Source organism: Oncorhynchus tshawytscha, linkage group LG19, assembly GCF_018296145.1.
Source record: "Oncorhynchus tshawytscha isolate Ot180627B linkage group LG19, Otsh_v2.0, whole genome shotgun sequence".
NCBI classification, from domain to species: Eukaryota; Metazoa; Chordata; class Actinopteri; order Salmoniformes; family Salmonidae; genus Oncorhynchus; species Oncorhynchus tshawytscha.
The window spans coordinates 7,366,787-7,388,225 of record NC_056447.1 but is presented as its reverse complement, the minus strand read 5'-3'; the positions used below and the strand labels follow the sequence as shown (position 1 = coordinate 7,388,225).

The 21,439-nt window shown below is 43.5% G+C and overlaps 1 protein-coding gene across 1 annotated transcript in view; it reads right to left on the bottom strand.

The window, feature by feature from the left end:
• ambra1b (autophagy/beclin-1 regulator 1b) overlaps positions 1-21,439 on the bottom strand; it is a 56,244-nt gene that overhangs the window by 19,152 nt on the left and 15,653 nt on the right. The window contains exons 9-17 of the mRNA XM_024378961.2: positions 21,223-21,408; positions 17,417-17,598; positions 16,972-17,082; positions 16,533-16,721; positions 15,968-16,122; positions 15,300-15,439; positions 6,144-6,251; positions 5,712-5,905; positions 1,417-1,548 (exon numbers count right to left, since the gene is read on the bottom strand). Coding sequence (XP_024234729.1) covers positions 1,417-1,548; positions 5,712-5,905; positions 6,144-6,251; positions 15,300-15,439; positions 15,968-16,122; positions 16,533-16,721; positions 16,972-17,082; positions 17,417-17,598; positions 21,223-21,408 — 1,397 coding nt within the window. The remainder of the gene's footprint in view (positions 1-1,416; positions 1,549-5,711; positions 5,906-6,143; positions 6,252-15,299; positions 15,440-15,967; positions 16,123-16,532; positions 16,722-16,971; positions 17,083-17,416; positions 17,599-21,222; positions 21,409-21,439) is intronic.

Here is a 21,439-nt window from a genome sequence, read left to right as displayed (position 1 = left end):
AATTGCGAACCCACGACCCAAATGTATCACACGTAAAAAAAAAAAGGTATATGCCATATCTCACAATCGTTTGGGCTTCCCGAATTAGTCTTATTTTCAGAGTTGCACTATTCTACTGGAGGGCTGCAAAGCCTGGTGACGTAGCTCTCGCTGTACCGCGCACTTTGACAGACCACCCAACAATGAGTCGCCGTTATTCTCCATTTACATAAAATTAACACCCCATCATGCTTAGGGTCATGTATAAATATCCCAGTTGCACAGATCTCAGTGAAAGAGGGTTCTCGAAGAAGCATAGGGGGTTTAAAAGGGTGTGTGTGTCTCAGTCACTAGATCTCAACCCTATTGAACACTAATGGGAGATTCTGGAGCGGCACCTTGTGAGTGTTTTCCACCACCATCAACAAAACACCAAATTATAGAATTTGTGGAAGAGCAGTGCTGCACCCCCAATAGAGTTCCAGACACTTGCAAACTCTATGCTAAGGTGTACTGAAGCTGTTCTGGGGGCTCATGGCTGCCCAACGCCCTATAAAGTCACTATATTGGCGTGTCATTTATTTTGGCAGTTACCTGTGATGGATTCTGGGTACTAACTCCAAAACTCAAAATAGGGTTAATTATCAGGTATCCTATTGAAATATTGGGTGCTTGGGTTTAGAGGGTCTACACCAGAAGTTAATGGTTATCTGTAGGAGGAAGGTATATAGTGTGTGCAATTAAGCTTGGAATGTACTGAGTGTAGGGAAAGTGATCACACGTGGCAGGTATTGATAAGAGATCAGGTCACGTTAAGGGAGAAATAAAACTTTATGGCCCGTTTCACTTAGTGTCCTGCCTAGCAGTAAAGACAAAATGTTTGTTCAGATGTGTAGGAGGAGACAGCCATGGAGGAAGGGTTAAATATCAGTGCTTGTGTGAAAAGGTTGTATCGATCCTCTGGGAAGAATAAACTTGGTTGAGCTTTCAAAGTGTCCGTTGAGTTTTTACTCTGGGAATTAGAACTTAACGCCTGTGTCTTTCACGGATTCTCTCCTCTGCAAAACAGACAGTTGAAACAGCCCTTCCTGACCATGTGCCAAAACGTTTCCCCTATCCCAATGCTTCTATTGGTTTGAATTGAATGAGACTAGAGGGCCTGGATGTCACTTTGGGGGCCTTTGCACCCCGCCTGGAGATCATAGTAGGGGAAAACATGCTGTAAAACCATACAGAAGGTACAATAAGAGGCATTGTGACAGGGTTGGAGTCAATTCCATTTCAATTCAGGAAGTACACTGAAATTCCAATTCCCTATGCTTTTCAATGAGTAACATTTCAAATTGGGTTTACTTTCTGAATTGGTTGCAATTGACCCCAACCCTGCTTTATGGCATTATAAAAACTGAGGGTAGTAGGTGGGACTAGGAGGATTACCGGTATTAGCGGTAGAGGTGCCGGCTTCTGTTGAGGCGTCCCCCAGGGTACTATCCTCGATCTGGCTGGTTTGTGGCTGCTCGAGGCTCCCTTTGGCCTCACGGCTCGTGGACGGGAGCTCTTGACGGACTTCTGAGATAGTGAGAGAGAACATTGATACATTTACATTTCCTCAAAAAAACTGCAACACTAAACTGCACAGTAAGTTAGATGAGACATACATTGGTTGAAGGTTAATATCTGTGTTAAATACAAAATAACACTTTACAGCTGACTCTTAATTGAATGTCAATGGGTCTTTGAGAACGATCGGATCTCAGTGTTTCTTTGTCACACAGGGAGCCAATGAGAAGTCGGCGGCAGGTAGCCTAGCGGTTAGAACATTGGGCCAGTAACTGAAAGGTTGCTAGTTCGAATCCCTAAGCCGACAAGGTGAAAAATCTGCCAATGTGCCCTGGAGCAAGGCACATTACCCTTATTGCTCCAGGGTTCCTGTTGGGTGTATCTGAGATGGGATATGCAAAACAAACATTCCATACATGCGTATAATACACACTTGAAACAGAACAAATATAGGCACCCACCAAATTATTATTATTAGAGCCTGACCGATATATTTTTGGGTCCGATACAGACCACGGAGAAAGTCAGAGTTCTAATGTAGCTAACTAGCTACTATTCTCATCATGGATGATAGACTGTCTTGCTTTTTGCAGATTGCATATTTCAGAAAATAAACAAAATAACCCCACTAGCTAACATAATTGGCCCAGACAGTAACATATATATTTTTGTATCAAGGACGAGTGTTCACTTTGGAGCCAGTCCAGTGTTAACACACAAGTAGAACATAATGCTAGCTAGCTAAGCTAACTGCCTTGCTGGCTAGATAACTAAGCTCACTACCCTGCTGCTGGCTTGCTCGTCATCTAACGTTAACTATGTGAGAATGTGATGAGGACATGGCTGCTTGCTTGGTGAAGCGTACTTCTGATTATTTACTTATTCAAATGCACTGCCTGTGGCAAGCTACTCACCGTCAAACCACCATGCATACTCTCGCTCTCGTTGCGACATAAGGTTGAATGATATTCAAGGCAACGATAATTTAAAAAAAAAATTTATTACTGCAAACGGGCAGATTTATTTTGTTGAACCCTTATTTTACCAGGTAAGTTGACTGAGAACACATTCTCATTTACAGCAAATACTTGGGGAATAGTTACAGGGGAGAGGGGGGATGAATGAGCCAATTGTAAGCTGGTAACTACATGCCTAGAATGATCAGAGATCAAATTACAGTCCATTCGGGAAAATATTTAATTATCCACCCCCCCATAACGACAAAGCAAAAACAGTATAAAAAAATTTAAATGTCACATTTACATGCAGTACCAGTCAAAAGTTAACAAACCTACTTATTCTGGGGTTTCTTAATTTTTTACTATTTTCTACATTGTAGAATAGTGAAGACTTTCAGAACTATGAAATAACATATCGAATCATGTAGTAACCAAAAATGTGTTAAATTAACATACATTTTACATTTGAGATTCTTCAAATAGCCACCCTTTGCCTTGGTGAAAGCGTCGCACACTCTTGGCATTCTCTCAACCACCTTCATGAGGAATGCTTTTCCAACTGTCTTAGAGTTCCCGCACATGCTTGACTCCTACTCTGCGTCTCACAAAGACACAGTGTTTGGAAGGAAAAATCTCAAATTTAAACTCAGACAAAAAGGATAGATTCCCACCGGTCTAATGTCCATTGCTCGTGTTTCTTGGCCCAAGAAAGTCTCTTGTTATTGGTCTCCTTTAGTAGTGGTTTCTTTGCAGAAATTCAACCATGAAGGCCTCATTCACAAAGTCTCCTCTGAACAGTTGATGTTGAGATGTGTCTGTTACTTGAACTCTGTGAAGCATTTGTTTGGGCTGCAATTTCTGAGGCTGGTAACGCTAATGAACTTATCCGCTGCAGCAGAGGTAACTCTGGGTCTTCCTTTCCTGTGGCGGTCCTAATGAGAGAGTTTCATTATAGTGTTCAATGGTTTTTGTGACTGTGCTTTCAAAGTTCTTGAAATTTTTTGGATTGACAGACTTTCATGTCTTAACGTAATGATGGATTGTCATTTCCCTTTGCTTATTTGAGCCGTTCTTGCCATAATATGGACTTGGTCTTTTATCAAATAGGGCCATCTTCTGTATACCGCCCCTGCCTTGTCACAATGGATTTGTTCAAATGCATTGAGGAAAGAAATTCCACAAATTAACAAGGCATACCTGTTAATTGAACTGCATTCCAGGTGACTACCTATTGAAGCTGGTTGAGAGAATGCCAACAGTATGCAAAGCTGTCATCAAAGCAAAGGGTGGCTACTTTGAAGAATCTCAAATATAAAATGTATTTTGATTTATTTAACACTTCTTTGGTTACTACAGGATTCCACATGGGTTATTTCATATTATTGATGTCTTCACTATTATTCTACAATGTAGAAAATAGTAAAAATAAAGAAAAACCCTTGAATGAGTAAGTGTATCCAAACTTTTGACTGGTACTGCAAGTAATCAGACCCTTTACTCAGTACTTTGTTGAAGCACCTTTGACAGCAATTACAGCCTTGAGTCTTCATGGGTATGACGTGACAAGCTTGGCACACCTGTATTTGGGGATTTTCTCCCTTTCTTCTCTGCAGATCCTCAAGTCCTGTCAGGTTGGATGGGGCGTGTTGCGGAAAAGCTATTTTCAGGTCTCACCAGAGACAGAGATTTGCTCTGAAGCCACTCCTGCGTTGTCTTGGCTGTGTGCTTAAGGTTGCTGTCTTGTTGGAAGGTGAACCTTCGCCCCCAGTCTGAGGTCCTGAGTGCTCTGGAGCAGGTTTCACCAAGGATCTCTCTGTACATCTTTCCCTCGATCCTGACTAGTCTCCCAGTCCCTGCCACTGAAAAACATCCTCACAGGATGATGCTGCCACTACCATGCTTCACTGTAGGGAAGATGGCAGTTTTCCTCCAGACATGACGCTTGGCATTTGGTCAAAGAGTTCAATCATGGTTTCATCAGACCAGGGACTCATGTCTCATGTTCTGATAATCTTCAGGTGCCTTTTGGCAAACTAAGCGGGCTGTCATGTGCCTTCTACTGAGGAGTTGCTTCTATCTGGCCACTCTACCATAAAGGCCGGATTGGTGGAGTGCTGCAGAGATGGTTGTCCTTCTGGAAGGTTCTACAATCTCCACAACTCTGGAGCTCTGTCAGAGTGACCATCTTTTTTTTAATCACCACCTTGACCAAGGCCCTTCTCCCCCCGATTGCTCAGTTTGGCTGGGCAGCCAGCTCTAGGGAGAGTCTCAGTGGTTCCAAACTTCTTCCATTTAAGAATGATGGAGACCACTGTGTTCTTGGGGACCTTCAATGCTGCAGACACATTTTGGTACCCTTTCCCCAGATCTGTGCTTTGACACAATCCTGCCTTGGAGCTCTACAGACAATTCCTTTGACCTTATGGCTTGGTTTTTGCTCTGACATGCACTGTCAACTGTGGGACCTTATATAGACAGGTGTGTGTGCCTTTCCAAATAATGTCAAATCAATTGAATTTACCACAGGTGGACTCCAATCAAGTTGTAGAAACATCAAGGATGATCAATGGAAACAGGATATGCCTGAGCTCAATTTCAAGTCTCATAGCAAAAGGGGCTGAATACTTATGTAAACAAGGCATATGTATTTTTAATACATTTACAAAGATATCTAAAAACCTGTTTTCAATGTCATTATGTAGTATTGTGTGTAGATTGATGAGGAACTACATTTTGGATTAAGGCTGTAATGTAACAAAATTAGGAAAAAGGCAATGGGTCTGAATACTTTCCGAATGCACTGTATTTGTTCATTCTAGGTATATAATATTGACGCTTTTATCTGTGGAATGAAGACATACATATACACTGCCGTTTAAAAGTTTGGGGTCACTTAGAAATGTCCTTGTTTTTGAAAGAAAAGCTCATTTGTTGTCCATTAAAATAACATCAAATTGATCAGGAGTACAGTGTAGAAATTGTTAATGTTGTAAATGACTATTGTAGCTGGAAACAGCTACACTTTCCAGTCTACACTGTATTTCTGATTAATTGGTGTTATTTTAATGGACAAAAGAATGAGCTTTTCTTTTACAAACAAGAACATCTCTAAGTGACCCCAAACTTTTGAGCAGGAGTGTATTTCTGGGAAAGGCTAATATCGGCCAATAATATCAGTCGGGCTCTAATTATTATTATTATTATGTCTCCTACCATAAGCAGCAGCGTGGGAGGTGCTGGGCCTGGGGAGGTCCCTCTCTGTCTGCGTCTCGGCGTTCTGCAGCTGGACGATCGGCGTCTGAGTGCCCTGTGAGGTCACAGAGGGGGCGGGGTGTCGGGGCTGGAGGCCAATGGCGTTCATGAGACCCATGTCTCTGTCAAGTCTCCAGCTGGAACGACTGGGGGCCCTTGGAGAAGACAAACACCACAGAGAAGATTGGCTGGACACTCATAACAGTTATGGGTTGTACATTCTGGAACCTTCCCCCAAATTCCCTGGTTTTAAAATTTGAGGATTTCTGGAAAACCTGGGGATTTGGGATAAGTTTCCGAATTTTGCCACAGTTCAGTGCACACAGCGAGCAGGCCAGGGAGGGGGGTAAGAGAAAGGTGTCAACAACTCCTTCTGGGTCCTAGATTCCTCACCCTGGTCGATCTGTACTGCGGGTTCTGCTGGTTCCACCACTGCTGTTAACTGTGAATATGGGCTCTGCGCTTGCTTCGGCCGGGCTCTCTCCATCACTACGGTAGAACCTAGAGAACAGACAACATTTATCATTGGCGACGATGTCGTCATAATTGGATCTCTCCATAATGCTTTCACCATCGCTTCCTATGACCTAAAAGAGCTTATGGACATGAATAATGAATGGCCTCCACCATCTGTTATATTGGTGAATGCACAATTGCTGGAAAATAAACTGGACGAGCTCCGTTTGAGACCATCAATGGGACATTAAGAACTGTAATATACTCTGCTTCTCCGAGTCATGATTGAACAAGGACAACACAAATCTAGCTGTTTTTTCCAATGCATCGCCAGGACAGAACGTCAGAGTCCGCTAAGATCAGGGGTGGTGGGGTCTCGCTAACAACAGCTGGTGCGCAATCTCTAATATATAATCTCTAGTAATCTCTATAATAGGAAGTCTTGAAGTTCTGCTCGCCCAAGTTAGAATCCCCAATGATAAGCTGTAGACCATACTATTTACTAGGGCTGTCCCGGACCAACAACAAAAAATCTTAGTCAACCGAAAGTAGTCGCTTTGTTTGAAAGGCGTAGCCTATTTTGCCATTTATAGACACACCCTGTGTTTTAATAACATCAGCTATATATGCATTGAGCTAGTCTGATGCATTCAGCTTACTGTTGGATGAAATAAGACAAATTACTCGAGAGCCAGAGATCAAGATACCCAGAGAAAAAATAAAATAATAATCTGGTCCCGCTACTACTGGCTTTCGCAGATTCTGACATTACTCTCCTGAAGTTGCTGGAAATAGGCTACATGTGGAGTTGGCAAGTTCTCATGTGTAATGCCAATATATCTTACCATATCTACCATGCTTGCCAATTATGTTTTTCATATGCACATTTTATTGAAAGTTTAATTTGAAAGTTTAATCTTCGTATCTCAAAATCATTGTCATGTGGTTAATCAAAATTTCATCCAATTCTAAATGAATATGATACAAACCTAAAAAGTAACTTCTATTTCCATTGTCAACTATGTAAAAAATAGCCTATAAGGCCAACAAATAAAAACATTGCAGCCTGCAAGTAAATATCCTATAAATCACATTGGCTACGCATGGCCTGTCTGAAATCAATTTAAAACATTGCATCAACTATTAACTTGGGTCTGGCCTGAAGCTCCTTGCAACATATTCTGGGCCCTCAGAGTTTCCTGCGCCAGTGAGCTCAGGACAGACACAGCTGTAGGCTATTTGCACAAGGGATAACAAGTAATCAGGTAGGCCTATTTTATGACATTTCTACTAGATCAGAGAAAGACATTTTTCCCTTTCACGCTGAGTGGTTATCGAAAGGGAGAGAGCTGGAAAGATTTTTCAAAATCATTGAGAATGACTAACTCAACTGTTTGCTTGCTGTTTGAGGTGAAGAAAACATTACTTTGAGAAGTTTCACAGCTCATTAGTGATGGTGCATTAATCAATCAGAAAAACTATCAAATCAGCACATTTATATTCCTACATTTGAGGGCAGGCCGGGTAGCCTATAGGCCATCTTCTAGTGGGCGTCCTTACTCAACAGGAGTACTCGAAAGGAAAGACCATGACTAAATTGACCAAACTTGTAAATGGAATGAAATAAAATAAGACCTTTCACAAGTGTAGCATAGGTTGTGCGCTCTGCAAACAACGTGTCCACTCCGACAATGAGAACATTAAAATAATTCATTCAATAGGCTGGAATAATATTAACAAACATTAACGTAACCAAACAAACATTGTAGATGATAAATTATAGGAATTAACAGTAAAATGTACTACTGGTAATATTTATGACATGACCAAAGGAATGTGGACACCTGCTCGAACATCTCATCCCGAAATCCTAAGCATTAATATGGAGTTGGCCCCTCTTTGCTGCTATAATAGCCTCCACTCTTCTGGTAAGGCTTTCCACTAGATGTTGGAACATTGCCATATGGACTTGCTTCCATTAAGCAACAAGAGCATTAGGGAGGTTGGGCACGGATGTTAGGCAATTAGGCCAGGCTCACAGTCGGCGTTCCAATTCATCCCAAAGGTGTTCGATGGGTTTGAAATCACTCCGATTTCCACCGATGTTCAATGGGTTCTTCCACACCGATTTCGACAAACCATTTCTGTATGGACCTCGCTTTGTGCATGGGGGTATTGTCATGCTTAAACAAGAAAAGGGCCTTCCCCAAACTCTTGCCACAGGGTTAGAAGCACAGAATCATCTAGAATGCCAATGTATGCTGTAGCGTTAAGATTTCTCTTCACCCTAACTAGCCCGAACCACTGCTCCAGAGTCCAATGAATGGAGGCGAGCTTTACACCGCTCCTGCTGACGTTTGGCATGGCAATTGTAGGCTTGTGTACGGCTGCTCGTCCATGGAAACCCATTTCAGGAACTCCCGACGTACAGTTCTTGTGCTTACATTGCTTCCAGAGAAAGTTTGGAACTTGGTAGTGAGTGTTGCAACCAAGGACAGATCATTTTTACATGCTACGTGCTTCAGCACTCGGCAGTCTCTTTCTGTGAGCTTGTGTGGCCTACCACTCCACAGTTGAGCCGTTGTTGCTCCTAGACATTTCAACTTCACAATAACAGCACTTACGGTTGACCGGGGAAGTTCTAGCAGGAAGAACTGACTTTTTGGAAAAAGGTGGCATCCTATGACAATGCCATGTTAAAAAGTCACTGAGCTCTTCAGTTAAACATTGGCAGTAGAATGGCCTGTCTATGGAGATTTCATGGTGGTGTGCTCAATTTTAAACACCTGTCTACCAGCATGTCACCTGTGCAACTACTGCAGGAATGGGCAACACCAGTCCTCCGGAGCCTGATTGGTATCACTCTTTTGCCCAAGCACCTGCTAACACACCGGACTCCAATAATCAACTAACCATGATCTTCAGTTTACAATACAATTAGTTTAAAATCAGCTGTGGTTGCTAGGGATGGGGAAAAGTATGACATCACTCTGGCCCCCGAGGACTGGAGTTGACCATAGAGGGACAAAAACTATAGATCACCTTTACTTCACACACAAACAAAGCTCTCCCCCACCCTCCATTTGGCAAATCAAACCATAACTTGATCCACCCGATTCCTGCTTACAAGCAAAAACTCAAAATTTGACGTACCAGTGAGGTGCTCACCACAGAATTGGTCCGATGAAGCGGATGCTAAGCTATAGGACTGTTTCACTAGCACAGACTGGAATATGTTCCCGGGATTCATCCGATGGCATTGGAGTTTACCACATCAGTCACCGGCTTCATTAATAAGTGCATAGACGACGTTGTCCCAACAGTGACCATAAGTACATATCCCAGCCAGAAGCCATGGATTATAGGAAATATCTGCATTGAGCTAAAGGCTGGAGCTGCCTCTTTCAATGCGCAGGACGCTTATATGAAATCCAGCTACGCCCTACAATTAACCATCAAACAGGCAAAGCGTCAATACAGTACTAAGATGAATCCTACAGTACCGGCTCTGACGCTCGTCGGATGTGGCAGGGCTTGCGAAAGGGATACCCAGCCGAGAGCTGCCCAGTGACGCGAGCCTAACAGACGAGCTAAATGCCTTCTATGTCCACTTTGAGGCAAGCAATACTGAACCATACGTGAGAGCACAAGCTGTTCTGGATGACTAAGACCACGCTCACCGTAACCGATGTGAGTAAGACCTTTAAAACATTCACAAGGCCGCAGGGCCAGACTGATTACCAAGACGCGTACTCAAGAGCATGCGCTGACCAGCAGGCAAGTGTCTTCACTGGAATGTTCAACCTCTCTCTGACCCAGTCTGTAATACCTACATGTTTAAAGCAAACTACCATAGGTATTGTGCCTAAAACACAAAGGTACCCCGTCTAAATGACTACTGCTCCGTAGCACTCACATTTGCAACCATGAAATATTTTGAAAGGCTGGTCATGACTCACAACACCATCATCCCAGAAATCCTGGACCCACTCCCAATTCGCATACCGCCCCAACAGATCCGAACACAACCCCATTCACATCGATGAGTCTATAGTAGAGCAGGTCGAGAGCTTGAAGTTCCTCAGCATCCTCATCACTAAGGATCTATCATGGTCCAAACACAGCAACACAGTCATGAAGAGGGCATGAAAACACCTCTTCCTTCTCGGTAAGCTGAAAAGATTTGGCAAGGGCCCTTAGATCCTCAAAAGATTGACTAGATGCATTTACCGCTTGGTATGGCAACTGCTCAGCATGCGACCGCAAGGCACTAGAGGGTAGTGCGTACGGCCAAGTAGATCACTGGGGCAGAACCCCCTGCCATCCAGGACCTCTATACCAGGCGGTGTCAGAGGAAGGCACAAAAAATTGTCAAAGACTCCAGCCACCCAAGTCATAGTGTGTTCTCTCTTGTACCACATGGCAAGCAGCACCGGAGCGCCAAGTCTGTGACCAAAAAGCACCTGAACAGCTTCTACGCTGAAGCGATAAGACTGCTGAACAGTTAAATGGCTGCCAGCACAATTTATTATTTGTTTATCCATCCATCCTAATTGTTTTGCACAGATTGCCTTGCACTGGCTTGATGCCAACGTTTCCCAAACTCGGTCGTTTGGACCCCAAGGGAGGCACATTTTGTTTTTTGCCCTACACAACACAGCTGATTCAAATAATTATCCAGCTTTGATTATTTTAAATCAGCTGTGTAGTACTACAGCAAAAACAAAAATGTGCACCCCTTGGGGCCCAAATGACAGCGCTTGGGAAACGCTGCTCTACGGCACACTCACTAGACTCTAGCCACACACACACACACACACACACACACTTTACATAGTTCTTTCTGAAAGTTTTCAGACCCCTCGCTATGAGGTCGAAGGAATTATCCACAGAGCTCCGAGACAGGATTGTGTCAAGGAACAGATCTGGGGAAGGTTACCTAAAATATGTCTGCAGCATTGAAGGTCCCAAAGAACACAGTGGCCTCCATCATTCTTCAATAGAAGACATTTGGAACCACCAAGACTCTTCCTAGAACTGGCCGCCCAGCCAAACATGGGGAGAAGGGCCTTGGTCGTGGAGGTGACCAAGAACCCCATGGTCACTGACAGAGCTCTAGAGTACGTCTGTGGAGATGGGAAAAACTTCCAGAAGGACAACCATCTCTACAGCACTCCACCAATCAGGCCTTTATGGTAGAATGGCCAGACGGAGGCCACTCCTCAGTAAAAGGCACATGACAGCCCACTTGGAGTTTGCCAAAAGGCACCTAAAGACTCTCAGACCATGAGAAACAAGATTCTCTGGCCTGATGAAACCATTCTGTCCTGAATGCCAAGCGTCATGTCTGGAGAGAGCGTGGCATCATCTCTACGGTGAAGCATGGTGGTGGCAGCATCATGCTGTGGGGATGTTTATCAACGGCAGGGACTGGGAGACTAGTCAGGATCGAGGGAAATATGAACGGAGCAAAGCAGAGTGATCCTTGATGAAAACCTGCTCCAGAGCGCTCAGGGCCTTAGACTGGGGTGACAGTTCACCTTCCAACAGGACAACGACCCTAAGCACACAGTCAAGACAACACAGGAGTGGCTTCGGGACAAGTCTCTGAATGTCCTTGAGCGGCCCAGCCAGAGCCCGGACTTGAACCCGATTGAGCATCTCTGGAGAGACCTGAAAATAGCTGTGCAGCAACGTTCCGCATCCAACCTGACAGAGGTTGAGAGGATCTGCAGAGAAGAATAGGAGAAACTCCCCAAATACAGGTGTGCCAAGCTTGTAGCGTCATAATCAAGAATACGTGAGGCTGTAAACGCTGCCAAAGGTGCTTCAACAAAGTACTAAGGATCTGAAAACCTATAAATGTGATTTATTAAAATAAAAAAATAGTTTTTAAATTAGCAATAAGGTCTAACTGTTTTTGCTTTGTCATTATGGGGTATAGTGTGTAGACTGATGAGGAATAAAAGCAATTTAAATCAACTTTACAATAAAACTATCGTAACAGTGGAAAAAGTCAAGGGGTATGAATACTTTCCAGAGGCACTGTACACTGCTGCTACTGTGTTAATTATAAATCCTGATTGCCTAGTCACTTTAAAACCCTACCCACATGTACAGTACCAGTCAAAAGTGGACACCTACTCATTCAAGGGTTTTTCAAAATATTTAGTATATTGTAGAATAATAGTGAAGACAATACAACTATGAAATAACACATATGGAATCAGGTAGTAAACAAAATACACTGCTCAAAAAAAATAAAGGGAACACTAAAATAACACATCCTAGATCTGAATAAATGAAATATTCTTATTAAATACTTTTTTTCTTTACATAGTTGAATGTGCTGATAGCAAAAATCACGCAAAAATTAATGAAATCAAATGTATCAACCCATGGAGGTCTGGATTTGGAGTCACACTCAAAATTAAAGTGGAAAACCACACTACAGGCTGATCCAACTTTGATGTAATGTCCTTAAAACAAGTATAAATGAGTCTCAGTAGTGTGTGTGGCCTCCACGTGCCTGTATGACCTCCCTACAACGCCTGGGCATGCTCCTGATGAGGTGGCGGAAGGTCTCCTCCCAGACCTGGACTAAAGCATCCGCCAACTCCTGGACAGTCTGTGGATGGAGCGAGACATGATGTCCCAGATGTGCGCAATTGGATTTAGGTCTGGGGAACGGGCGGGCCAGTCCATAGCATCAATGCCTTCCTCTTGCAGGAACTGCTGACACACTCCAGCCACATGAGGTCTAGCATTGTCTTGCATTAGGAGGAATCCAGGGCCAACCGCACCAGCATATGGTCTCACAAGGGGTCTGAGGATCTCATCTCGGTACCTAATGGCAGTCAGGCTACCTCTGGCGAGCACATGGAGGACTGTGCGGCCCCCAAAGACATGCCACCCCACACCATGACTGACCCACCGCCAAACCGGTCATGCTGGAGGATGTTGCAGGCAAGGGAACGTTCTCCACGGCGTCTCCAGACTCTGTCACATGTGCTCAGTGTGAACCTGCTTTCATCCGTGAAACAGGGCGCCAGTGGCGAATTTGCCAATCTTGGTGTTCTCTGGCATATGCCAAACGTCCTGCACGGTGTTGGGCTGTAAGCTCAACCCCCACCTGTGGACGTCGGGCCCTCACAGAGTCTGTTTCTGACCGTTTGAACAGACACATGCACATTTGTGGCCTGCTGGAGGTCATTTTGCAGGGCTCTGGCACTGCTCCTCCTTGCACAAAGGCAGAGGTAGCGGTCCTGCTGCTGGGTTGTTGCCCTCCTACGGCCTCCTCCACGTCTCCTGATGTACTGGCCTGTCTCCTGGTAGCTCCTCCATGCTTTGGACACTACGCTGACAGACACAGCAAACCTTCTTGCCACAGCTGCATTGATGTTCCATCCTGGATGAGCTGCACTACCTGAGCCACTTGTGTGGGTTGTAGACTCCGTCTCATGCTACCACTAGAGTGAAAGCACCGTTCAAAAGTGACCAAAACATCAGCCAGGAAGCATAGGAAGTGAGAAGTGGTCTGTGGTCACCACCTGCAGAACCACTCCTTTATTGGGGGTGTCTTGCTAATTGCCTATAATTTACACCTGTTGTCTATTCCATTTGCTGTGAAATTTATTGTCAATAAGTGTTGCTTTTTAAGTGGACAGTTTGATTTCACAGAAGTGTGATTTGGAGTTACATTTTGTTGTTTAAGTGTTCCCTTTATTTTTTTGAGCAGTGTTCATTTGACATTCTTCAAAGTAGCCACCCATTGCCCTGATGACAGCTTTGCACACTCTTGGCATTTGCTCAACCAGCTCAACACGTGCGGAGATCATCCATTCACCTACTCTGCGTCTCACGAAGACACGCGGTTGGAACCAAAAATCTCCAATTTGGACTCCAATCAGACCAAAAGTACCTGCTCGGGTTTCTTGGTGTCCTTTAGTAGTGGTTTCTTTGCAGCAATTTGACCGTGAAGGCCTGATTCAGGCAGTCTCCTCTGAACAGTTGATGTTGAGATCAGCTTTTATTTGGGCTGCAATTTCTGTAAACTCTAATGAACTTGTCCTAGCAGAGGTAACTCTGGGTCTTCAAATGTTCCTTCATGTCTTAAAAGTGTATTCAAATAGGGCCAGCATTTCACTGTAAAGTTTTAAACAAAGCACACCTGTTAATTGAAATCAATTCCTGGTATCTACCTCATGAAGCTGGTATTCAGAATGCATTTCAAAGCTGTCAAAAAGGGTGGCTACTTTGAAGCATCTGAAATATAACATTTATTTTGATTTGTTTAACACTTTTTGGTTTCTAATAAAGAAAACCCCTGGAATAAGTAGGTGTCCAAACTTTTGAGTGGTAGTGTACATACAGAATAATCTCGTACCCCTACACATTGACTCGGTACTGGAACTCCTTGTGTATAGCCTCGTTTTACTGTTTCCCAGTTTTTAAACAAATATTTCACTGTAAAGTCTACTACACCTGTTGTATTCAGCATTTCACTGTAAAGTCTACTACACCTGTTGTATTCAGCATTTCACTGTAAAGTCTACTACACCTGTTGTATTCAGCATTTCACTGTAAAGTCTACTACACCTGTTGTATTCAGCATTTCACTGTAAAGTCTATACCTGTTGTATTCAGCATTTCACTGTAAAGTCTATACCTGTTGTATTCAGCATTTCACTGTAAAGTCCACACCTGTTGTATTTAGCATTTCACTGTAAAGTCTACACCTGTTGTATTCGACGCATGTGACCAATAACATTTGATTTTGATCTCCACTGAGGGATTCCTTCATGTAATCACAGACAATGACCTCATTACAGACCAATAATTGACCCGCTCCAATCCAGAGGCTTCCTGTTTACACTGGCTATTAGAATAATCAAATCAAGAGACCAATCAAATCCAATTCGCTGCCAGTGTTGGAGGTGGTGGTATGGAATACACTGAACTCATGATACCAGGAACACACCTTTGAACACAAAGTGTATATTGAGGACTACAAAAACAAACAAGTCACCAATGCACCACCCCGATATCAGGTATAAGACTTACAAAATGGTCAGACAGAGGAGCACTACTCACACAGGCCTGCAGATGACCAGGTCTCCTTTGTTGGTCCCGTAGGCCAGGCCCATCCCCGGGTCTGGAAGCCATCTGGCTGAATTGATGCTGACGTGCCGCCGCTGGTCCGGAGCCATGGGGTAGACCACGTTGAACACCATCTAGGGAACAATTGGAGAACCCAGACAAACAATCATAAACGTCCAACATCACTCCAGTGTCCCTGCACATTGTAAATATGGTATTGGAACGGACGCTTACTTATTGTGTTCATATTTCGTATGTTTTTACATTTTTTATACCAGAATGACTTTGTTATTGCATTGTTGGGTTTTGAGTTGGCAAGAAAGACATGTCACTGTACTTGTGACATTAAAACTGGAAACTAAACAAATGCACAATAAAGTGAACCCTTTGGGTATGGGTAAAAGCCATGTCAGCTAGTCGTGCTCCAAGTCCCTCTACAAACCTGGGTTGTGTTCATTAGACACCAAATAGACAAACAGGGAGGGATTACCTGGACTCATTTAATAATTTTCCAAAGGTTGCCATAATGACCACCACCCTGGTAGTATCAATCTGTGGTACTACCCTTCTCCCTCACTGTTGACCTTCACGAACATACGTTCACATGTAACCAGCGAGCTGGTCTTTTCCCTGCATTAGGGGGGTCTTTCTGTCTGTCTCACCCTGATGGAGGTCTCTCCACCGTGGGGCTGTTGCAGCCGGAACACTTGCGCCACCATGTGGTCGGTGGAGGGATGCAGCAGGATCCTGCGGGAGGCCAAGCCCACCATCACGTAACAGCCCATGGGAGACAGGCTCACCGAGATGGCATTGGGACCTGTGGGAGGATGGAAGACAAATGTTAAGACTGACAAGGTTTGGCAAGACTCTCCTAGGATATTATTGTACGGTAGTTAAGGTTCACTATCTATAATATTCTGTTTAGTGCACCAATTTTACTAGATTCAATGTTTTAGATTCTCTAGTTCAGTTGTTTCCCAAACCTCTCCTCGACTACCTCCTACAGTTCGACTCATTTGATGTAGTCCATAACTAGCACAACCTTATTCAACGAATGAGATGATTAGGTTGACCAATTGAATCAAGTCTGCCATCACTGGATTACCTCAAATAAGTGGATTGGCCCGGAGGCACTAAGAGAAGAGGTTTGGGAAACACCGCTATAGCTGTATCCTGGAGGTCAAGTCCCTGGCGGCAAGACGTCCTCTACTACGTGACAAGACTTACCAAATCTTTTGGTGTAGAGCACCTCCCCTAGGTTGTGAGGTGCCAGGGAGTACACAGCCAGGATGCCCTCGTCAGGGAAGCCACGCTGGCTGCTGGGTATGAACACGGCCAGGAGCTGCCCGTCCGCCGAGATGTCACAACTGGCATCGTTGTAGATCTTACAATTTGGCACCAGCACATTCACAGAGGCTGGAGGGGTGGCAACAGACATACACAAACAGTCAAACGCGCACAATGTCAATAATACAGTAGACCTCTAAAGTAAAAGCAATCAGAGCGGCAAACATAGCTGTTCAAACAATAGGAGAGCAGGGACCGGTCTAGGAGGATCTAAGGTTACAGAACTTTCAGACAGAAATGTATTGTGTAGAAATGATAAGATCGTCTGTCAGAATAGGGAATTGTGTCGGCTTTGCAATGTTCTGAATGTTTTACATACCGTTGCTGATCTCAGGTAGATCGAACTTGGTGAAGTCCCACCACTGCAGCCGGTAGGTGGTGTTGGCTATGTTGCTGGCCACCGCCGACTGGCCGTCCCCGATTGAGGCACCTGAGAGAAATTTGGTCAGTGGATAGGCTATTGGATGTGAAAGAGTAGTAGTGTCTACCACTATTGCAGATAACACAATAAAATGGATAACATTGAGATGTATGAGAGCAATCAAGTAGTTAGTTGTTGCCCACTTGAACTGTACTGGCTTGGATATTCTATTTTACACCTTGGTTCCACCAACAAAAATGGATGGGTAAATCAGGCCAGCGAAATACAGCAGTAGCGTGAAAAGGGCATTGCAGCGCACTCCTTTTACAGTGATCACATCCATACAGGACAATTTAACCACACTAAGCAGAGTGTACTCTAGTGAGACAATCTTGGTTAGTACCTGCTAGGACCCTGTTGACAGAGGAGTGGGTGGCCAGGCCAGGCTGTCCCCTCTCGTGGAAGATTCCAGCATAGGGCAGGTACTCAGGCAAAAGAAACCGCCGAGGAACGAATCGCCCCAGTGAAGGTGCAGACATCCTGGCGTTGCGTGGTGTTCGGTGCCTCGTCCTGTCTCCGTTGTCACTGTTAAAACACACACACACACACAGCAGTTATTGGAAGAAAAAGAGGCAGTTGAATGAAATGTGTGGTGAAGCTGAATGTTCAAAGTAGGATGACTGTACTCCAGGCCTGGGCAATTATTTTCCATGGAGGGCCACAGAATATATTTTTGCCATCACGGGCCAGAATCACATTACAGGATTATACATAATGTATATGACTGACCGATACATTTATCTGTGAATCATTATTAAACAATCAGCACCACGGACAGAACTCTTGTTAACGGGTATGCACAAAAAGACAAGCGAGAGAGAGCTCAACATTAAATTTAAACTTCTCAAATCGGTGTGAGGAGCGAAGTCTCTGATGGGCATTGACTAGAGCAGTGAAGTCAGGTATAGTTTCTGACGTCGCTATGCGCAGAATTGCTGAGAGGTGAGAGTCAGTAAGAGATGATCTGTGCCTTGACTTGTTATATTTCATCACAGAAAATGCCTGTTCACCTACATAGGTTGACCCAAACAGTACAAACATCTGAGCATGACTCCTAATCTTTGGAGAGTTTTGTTCATAGAGATGCATAGAACCTTGTCAGTGACATTGGAGAACTATTCAAAAAACAGTTCCCCAATCACTGCATCAGACTGAAGATCGATAAGCTCAAGTTGCATGTCAGTGGGAGCGTTATCCACATTGAAGGTGAAAGGAGAGGAAACCAACAGCATGTCATTTTCCAACACTTTGAAATCCTCAAAACGACGAGAAAATTCACTGTTCAAAGCACACAGCAGCGATGTATACTTCTCCCGCTGGTCATCTGATAGGGAACAGACTAGTAGTGTCGGAAGGTGGGTGAGGTTGTTGACTTCTACATGGCGAGTCAGGAGGGGTAATTTTCCCTTGAATGCTTTGACAAGGCTGTACATCTGATGCAAAAAAGGCCCTTCCCTTCTAGTTTGGAATTCAGATCATTCATGGGGGTCAATGATGTCCACGGTGAAGGCAAAAATCATACTTTATCTTGCAGAAATCCACATATTTTCATTTCATTTACAAAAACTCTGACTTCAGGTTCCACACCCTTTTAAGCACCTTCGACCAACCTCAGCCATCTCACGTTTGTGTGGAAGGGGAAACCTGCTTGACAGACTGTCTTCAGACAGTGAGACAAACTGCCTGTGGTTTAAGGATTTTGCTCTTATGAAGTTTACCACTTTAGTGACTGTATCCACAAGGCTCATTTTCAGAACCCATTTAGAGTACCTCCTGGTGAATAATCCAATGCAGGAAAATCATTTTCTGATCTGGTTTCAGCTCAGCTACTTGACTGCACTGAAGCAAGCTCCTCTGTAATTTCAAAGTCTGGGATTATGTCTTGTAAAAATATCAACTGTGCCAAGGAGAAATAGGTGAAATCCTTTACCTTGTCTTTCAACTGTTGTTCCATATTCTCTGTGATGTTCTCAACACGCCGCAACACTGTTCGTCTTCACAGGGAAACATTTTCAAAGAGCTCTTTCTTGTCGAGGCAAAGTATTTCTGCAAAGTCAATTAAACATTCTTTAATGAAGCGGTGAGAGTTAAATCACTACAAAGGCGAGTATTCATTGGGCTTTTAATTTGAAAAACAAATACAGAGTTCCTCTGTCCAGTGTCTATGTTCTTTTGCCCATCTTAATCTTTTCTTTCTATTGGCCAGTCTGAGACATGGCTTTTTCTTTGCAACTCTGCCTAGAAGGCCAGCATCCCGGAGTCGCCTCTTCACTGTTGACGTTGAGACAGGTGTTTTGCGGGTACTACTTAATGAAGCTGCCAGTTGAGGACTTGTGAGGTGTCTGCTTCTCAAACTAGACACTAATGTACTTGTCCTCTTGCTCAGTTATGCACCAGGGCATCCCACTCTTTGTATTCTGGATAGAGCCAGTATGCACTGTTCTGTGAAGGGAGTAGCACACAGCGCTGTACGAGATCTTCAGTTTCTTGGAATTTCTCACATGGAATAGCCTTCATTTCTCAGAACAAGAATAGACTGATGAGTTTCAGAAGAAAGGTCTTTGTTTCTGGCCATTTTGAGCCTGTAATCGAACCCACAAATGCTGATGATCCAGATACTCAACTAGTCTAAAGAAGGCCAGTTCTATTACTTCTTTAAGCAGGGACAACAGTTTTCAGCTGTGCTAACATAATTGCAAAAGGGTTCTCTAATGATCAATTAGCATTTTAAAATGATAAACTTGGATTAGCTAACACAACGTGCCATTGGAACACAGGAGCGATGATTGTTGATATAATGGGCCTCTGAAAGCCTATGTAGATATTCCATTAAAAAAATATGAATATTATTTAAAAAATGTTTTTAAAATCAGCCGTTTCCAGCTACAATAGTCATTTACAACATTAACAATGTCTACACTGTATTTCTGATCAATTTTAAAATCAACAAAAATGTTTTGCTTTTCTTTCAAAAACAAGGACATTTCTAAGTGACCCCAAACTTTTGAACGGTAGTGTGTATACATAGTGTAAGTCCACATCACACACCATTGGTTGTGTAGACCCACAAAAAATGTTTTCTAAAAGGATGGCTTGGGACATCTCCTTATCCAATCCTCCACTTATCTCAACAGAAAACCTTGAGTTCTAAAAACAAAAATTGGACAACCTCTACGGGATGGGTGTCCCTAAACCGGGACGGTTGTTGCTAACGTGCGCTAATGTGACAAGAATGATGTACACAACAGCCAACTTTCCAGGACATAGACCTGTCTTATATGGGCAAAAACCTTAAATTCTTGTTAATTTAACTGCAGTGTCCAATTAACAATAGCTATTACAGTGAAAAAAATACCATGCTATTGTTTGAGGAGCGCACTAAACATTTTTTTTTTTATACATTCACCTCTGAAGGTAAATAATGTACTTTGTGTAATCTTGCTCTTATTTGTCATCCTGAGGGTCCCAGAGATAAAATGTAGCATAGTTTTGTTTGATAAAATACATTTTTATGTTCAAATGTAGGAACTTGGGTCTACAGTTTGACCGTACTGCTGTTTCTACCCACCCCGCCCGGCCATCTAGATGTGTGAAAGTTAGTGTATAAGCTAATGATCCATCACGTATGACATCCCCTGGGAGCGTGTAAACTTTCATTTTTTATAACCATAGTATTTTTGTATGTTCTCTAGTTATGTACTTGAAAATGTATCAATTGACCAATTCGGCACATTTCGGCAAACTCCTGGCAGTCTTGATACAAAATAATGTAACAGTAATGTAATTCTTCACTGGATCAGTCTGAAACTTCGCACACACTGCTGCCATCTGGTGGTCAACATCTAAATTACATCTAGACTCCTATCTCAAAGTATGGCCTGTCTCTTGCATTTTTTTGTATTATCTTTTACCAGATCTAATATGTTATATTCTCCTACATTAATTCCACATTTCCACAAACTTGAAAGTGTTTCCTTTCAAAACGGTATCAAGAACATGCATATCCTTGCTTCAGGTCATGAGCTACAGGCAGTTAGATTTGGGTTTGTCATTTTAGGCGAAAATTGAAAAAAAGGGTAAGATCCTTAAGAGTTTTTTAAGAGTAACTAATATCCCATTAAGGGGCCAGGATGGTTTGCACCAACTCACTCTAGCTCTTCAAAGTCCACATCGCTGTTCTCCATTGCGGCCGAGGGGTTGCCGGCCGGGCTGTCCGAAGAGGAGGAGAGGGTCCTCAGGCGGTTCTGCTGGTAGCGCAGCGAACGCTGGCGGATACTGTCCCGCCTCGACAGGTACTGGATCATTCTCTGCGCGTAGTACGCAGCCGGGGACAACCTGCAGGAGAAACAACGGCAGAGAGAAGAGT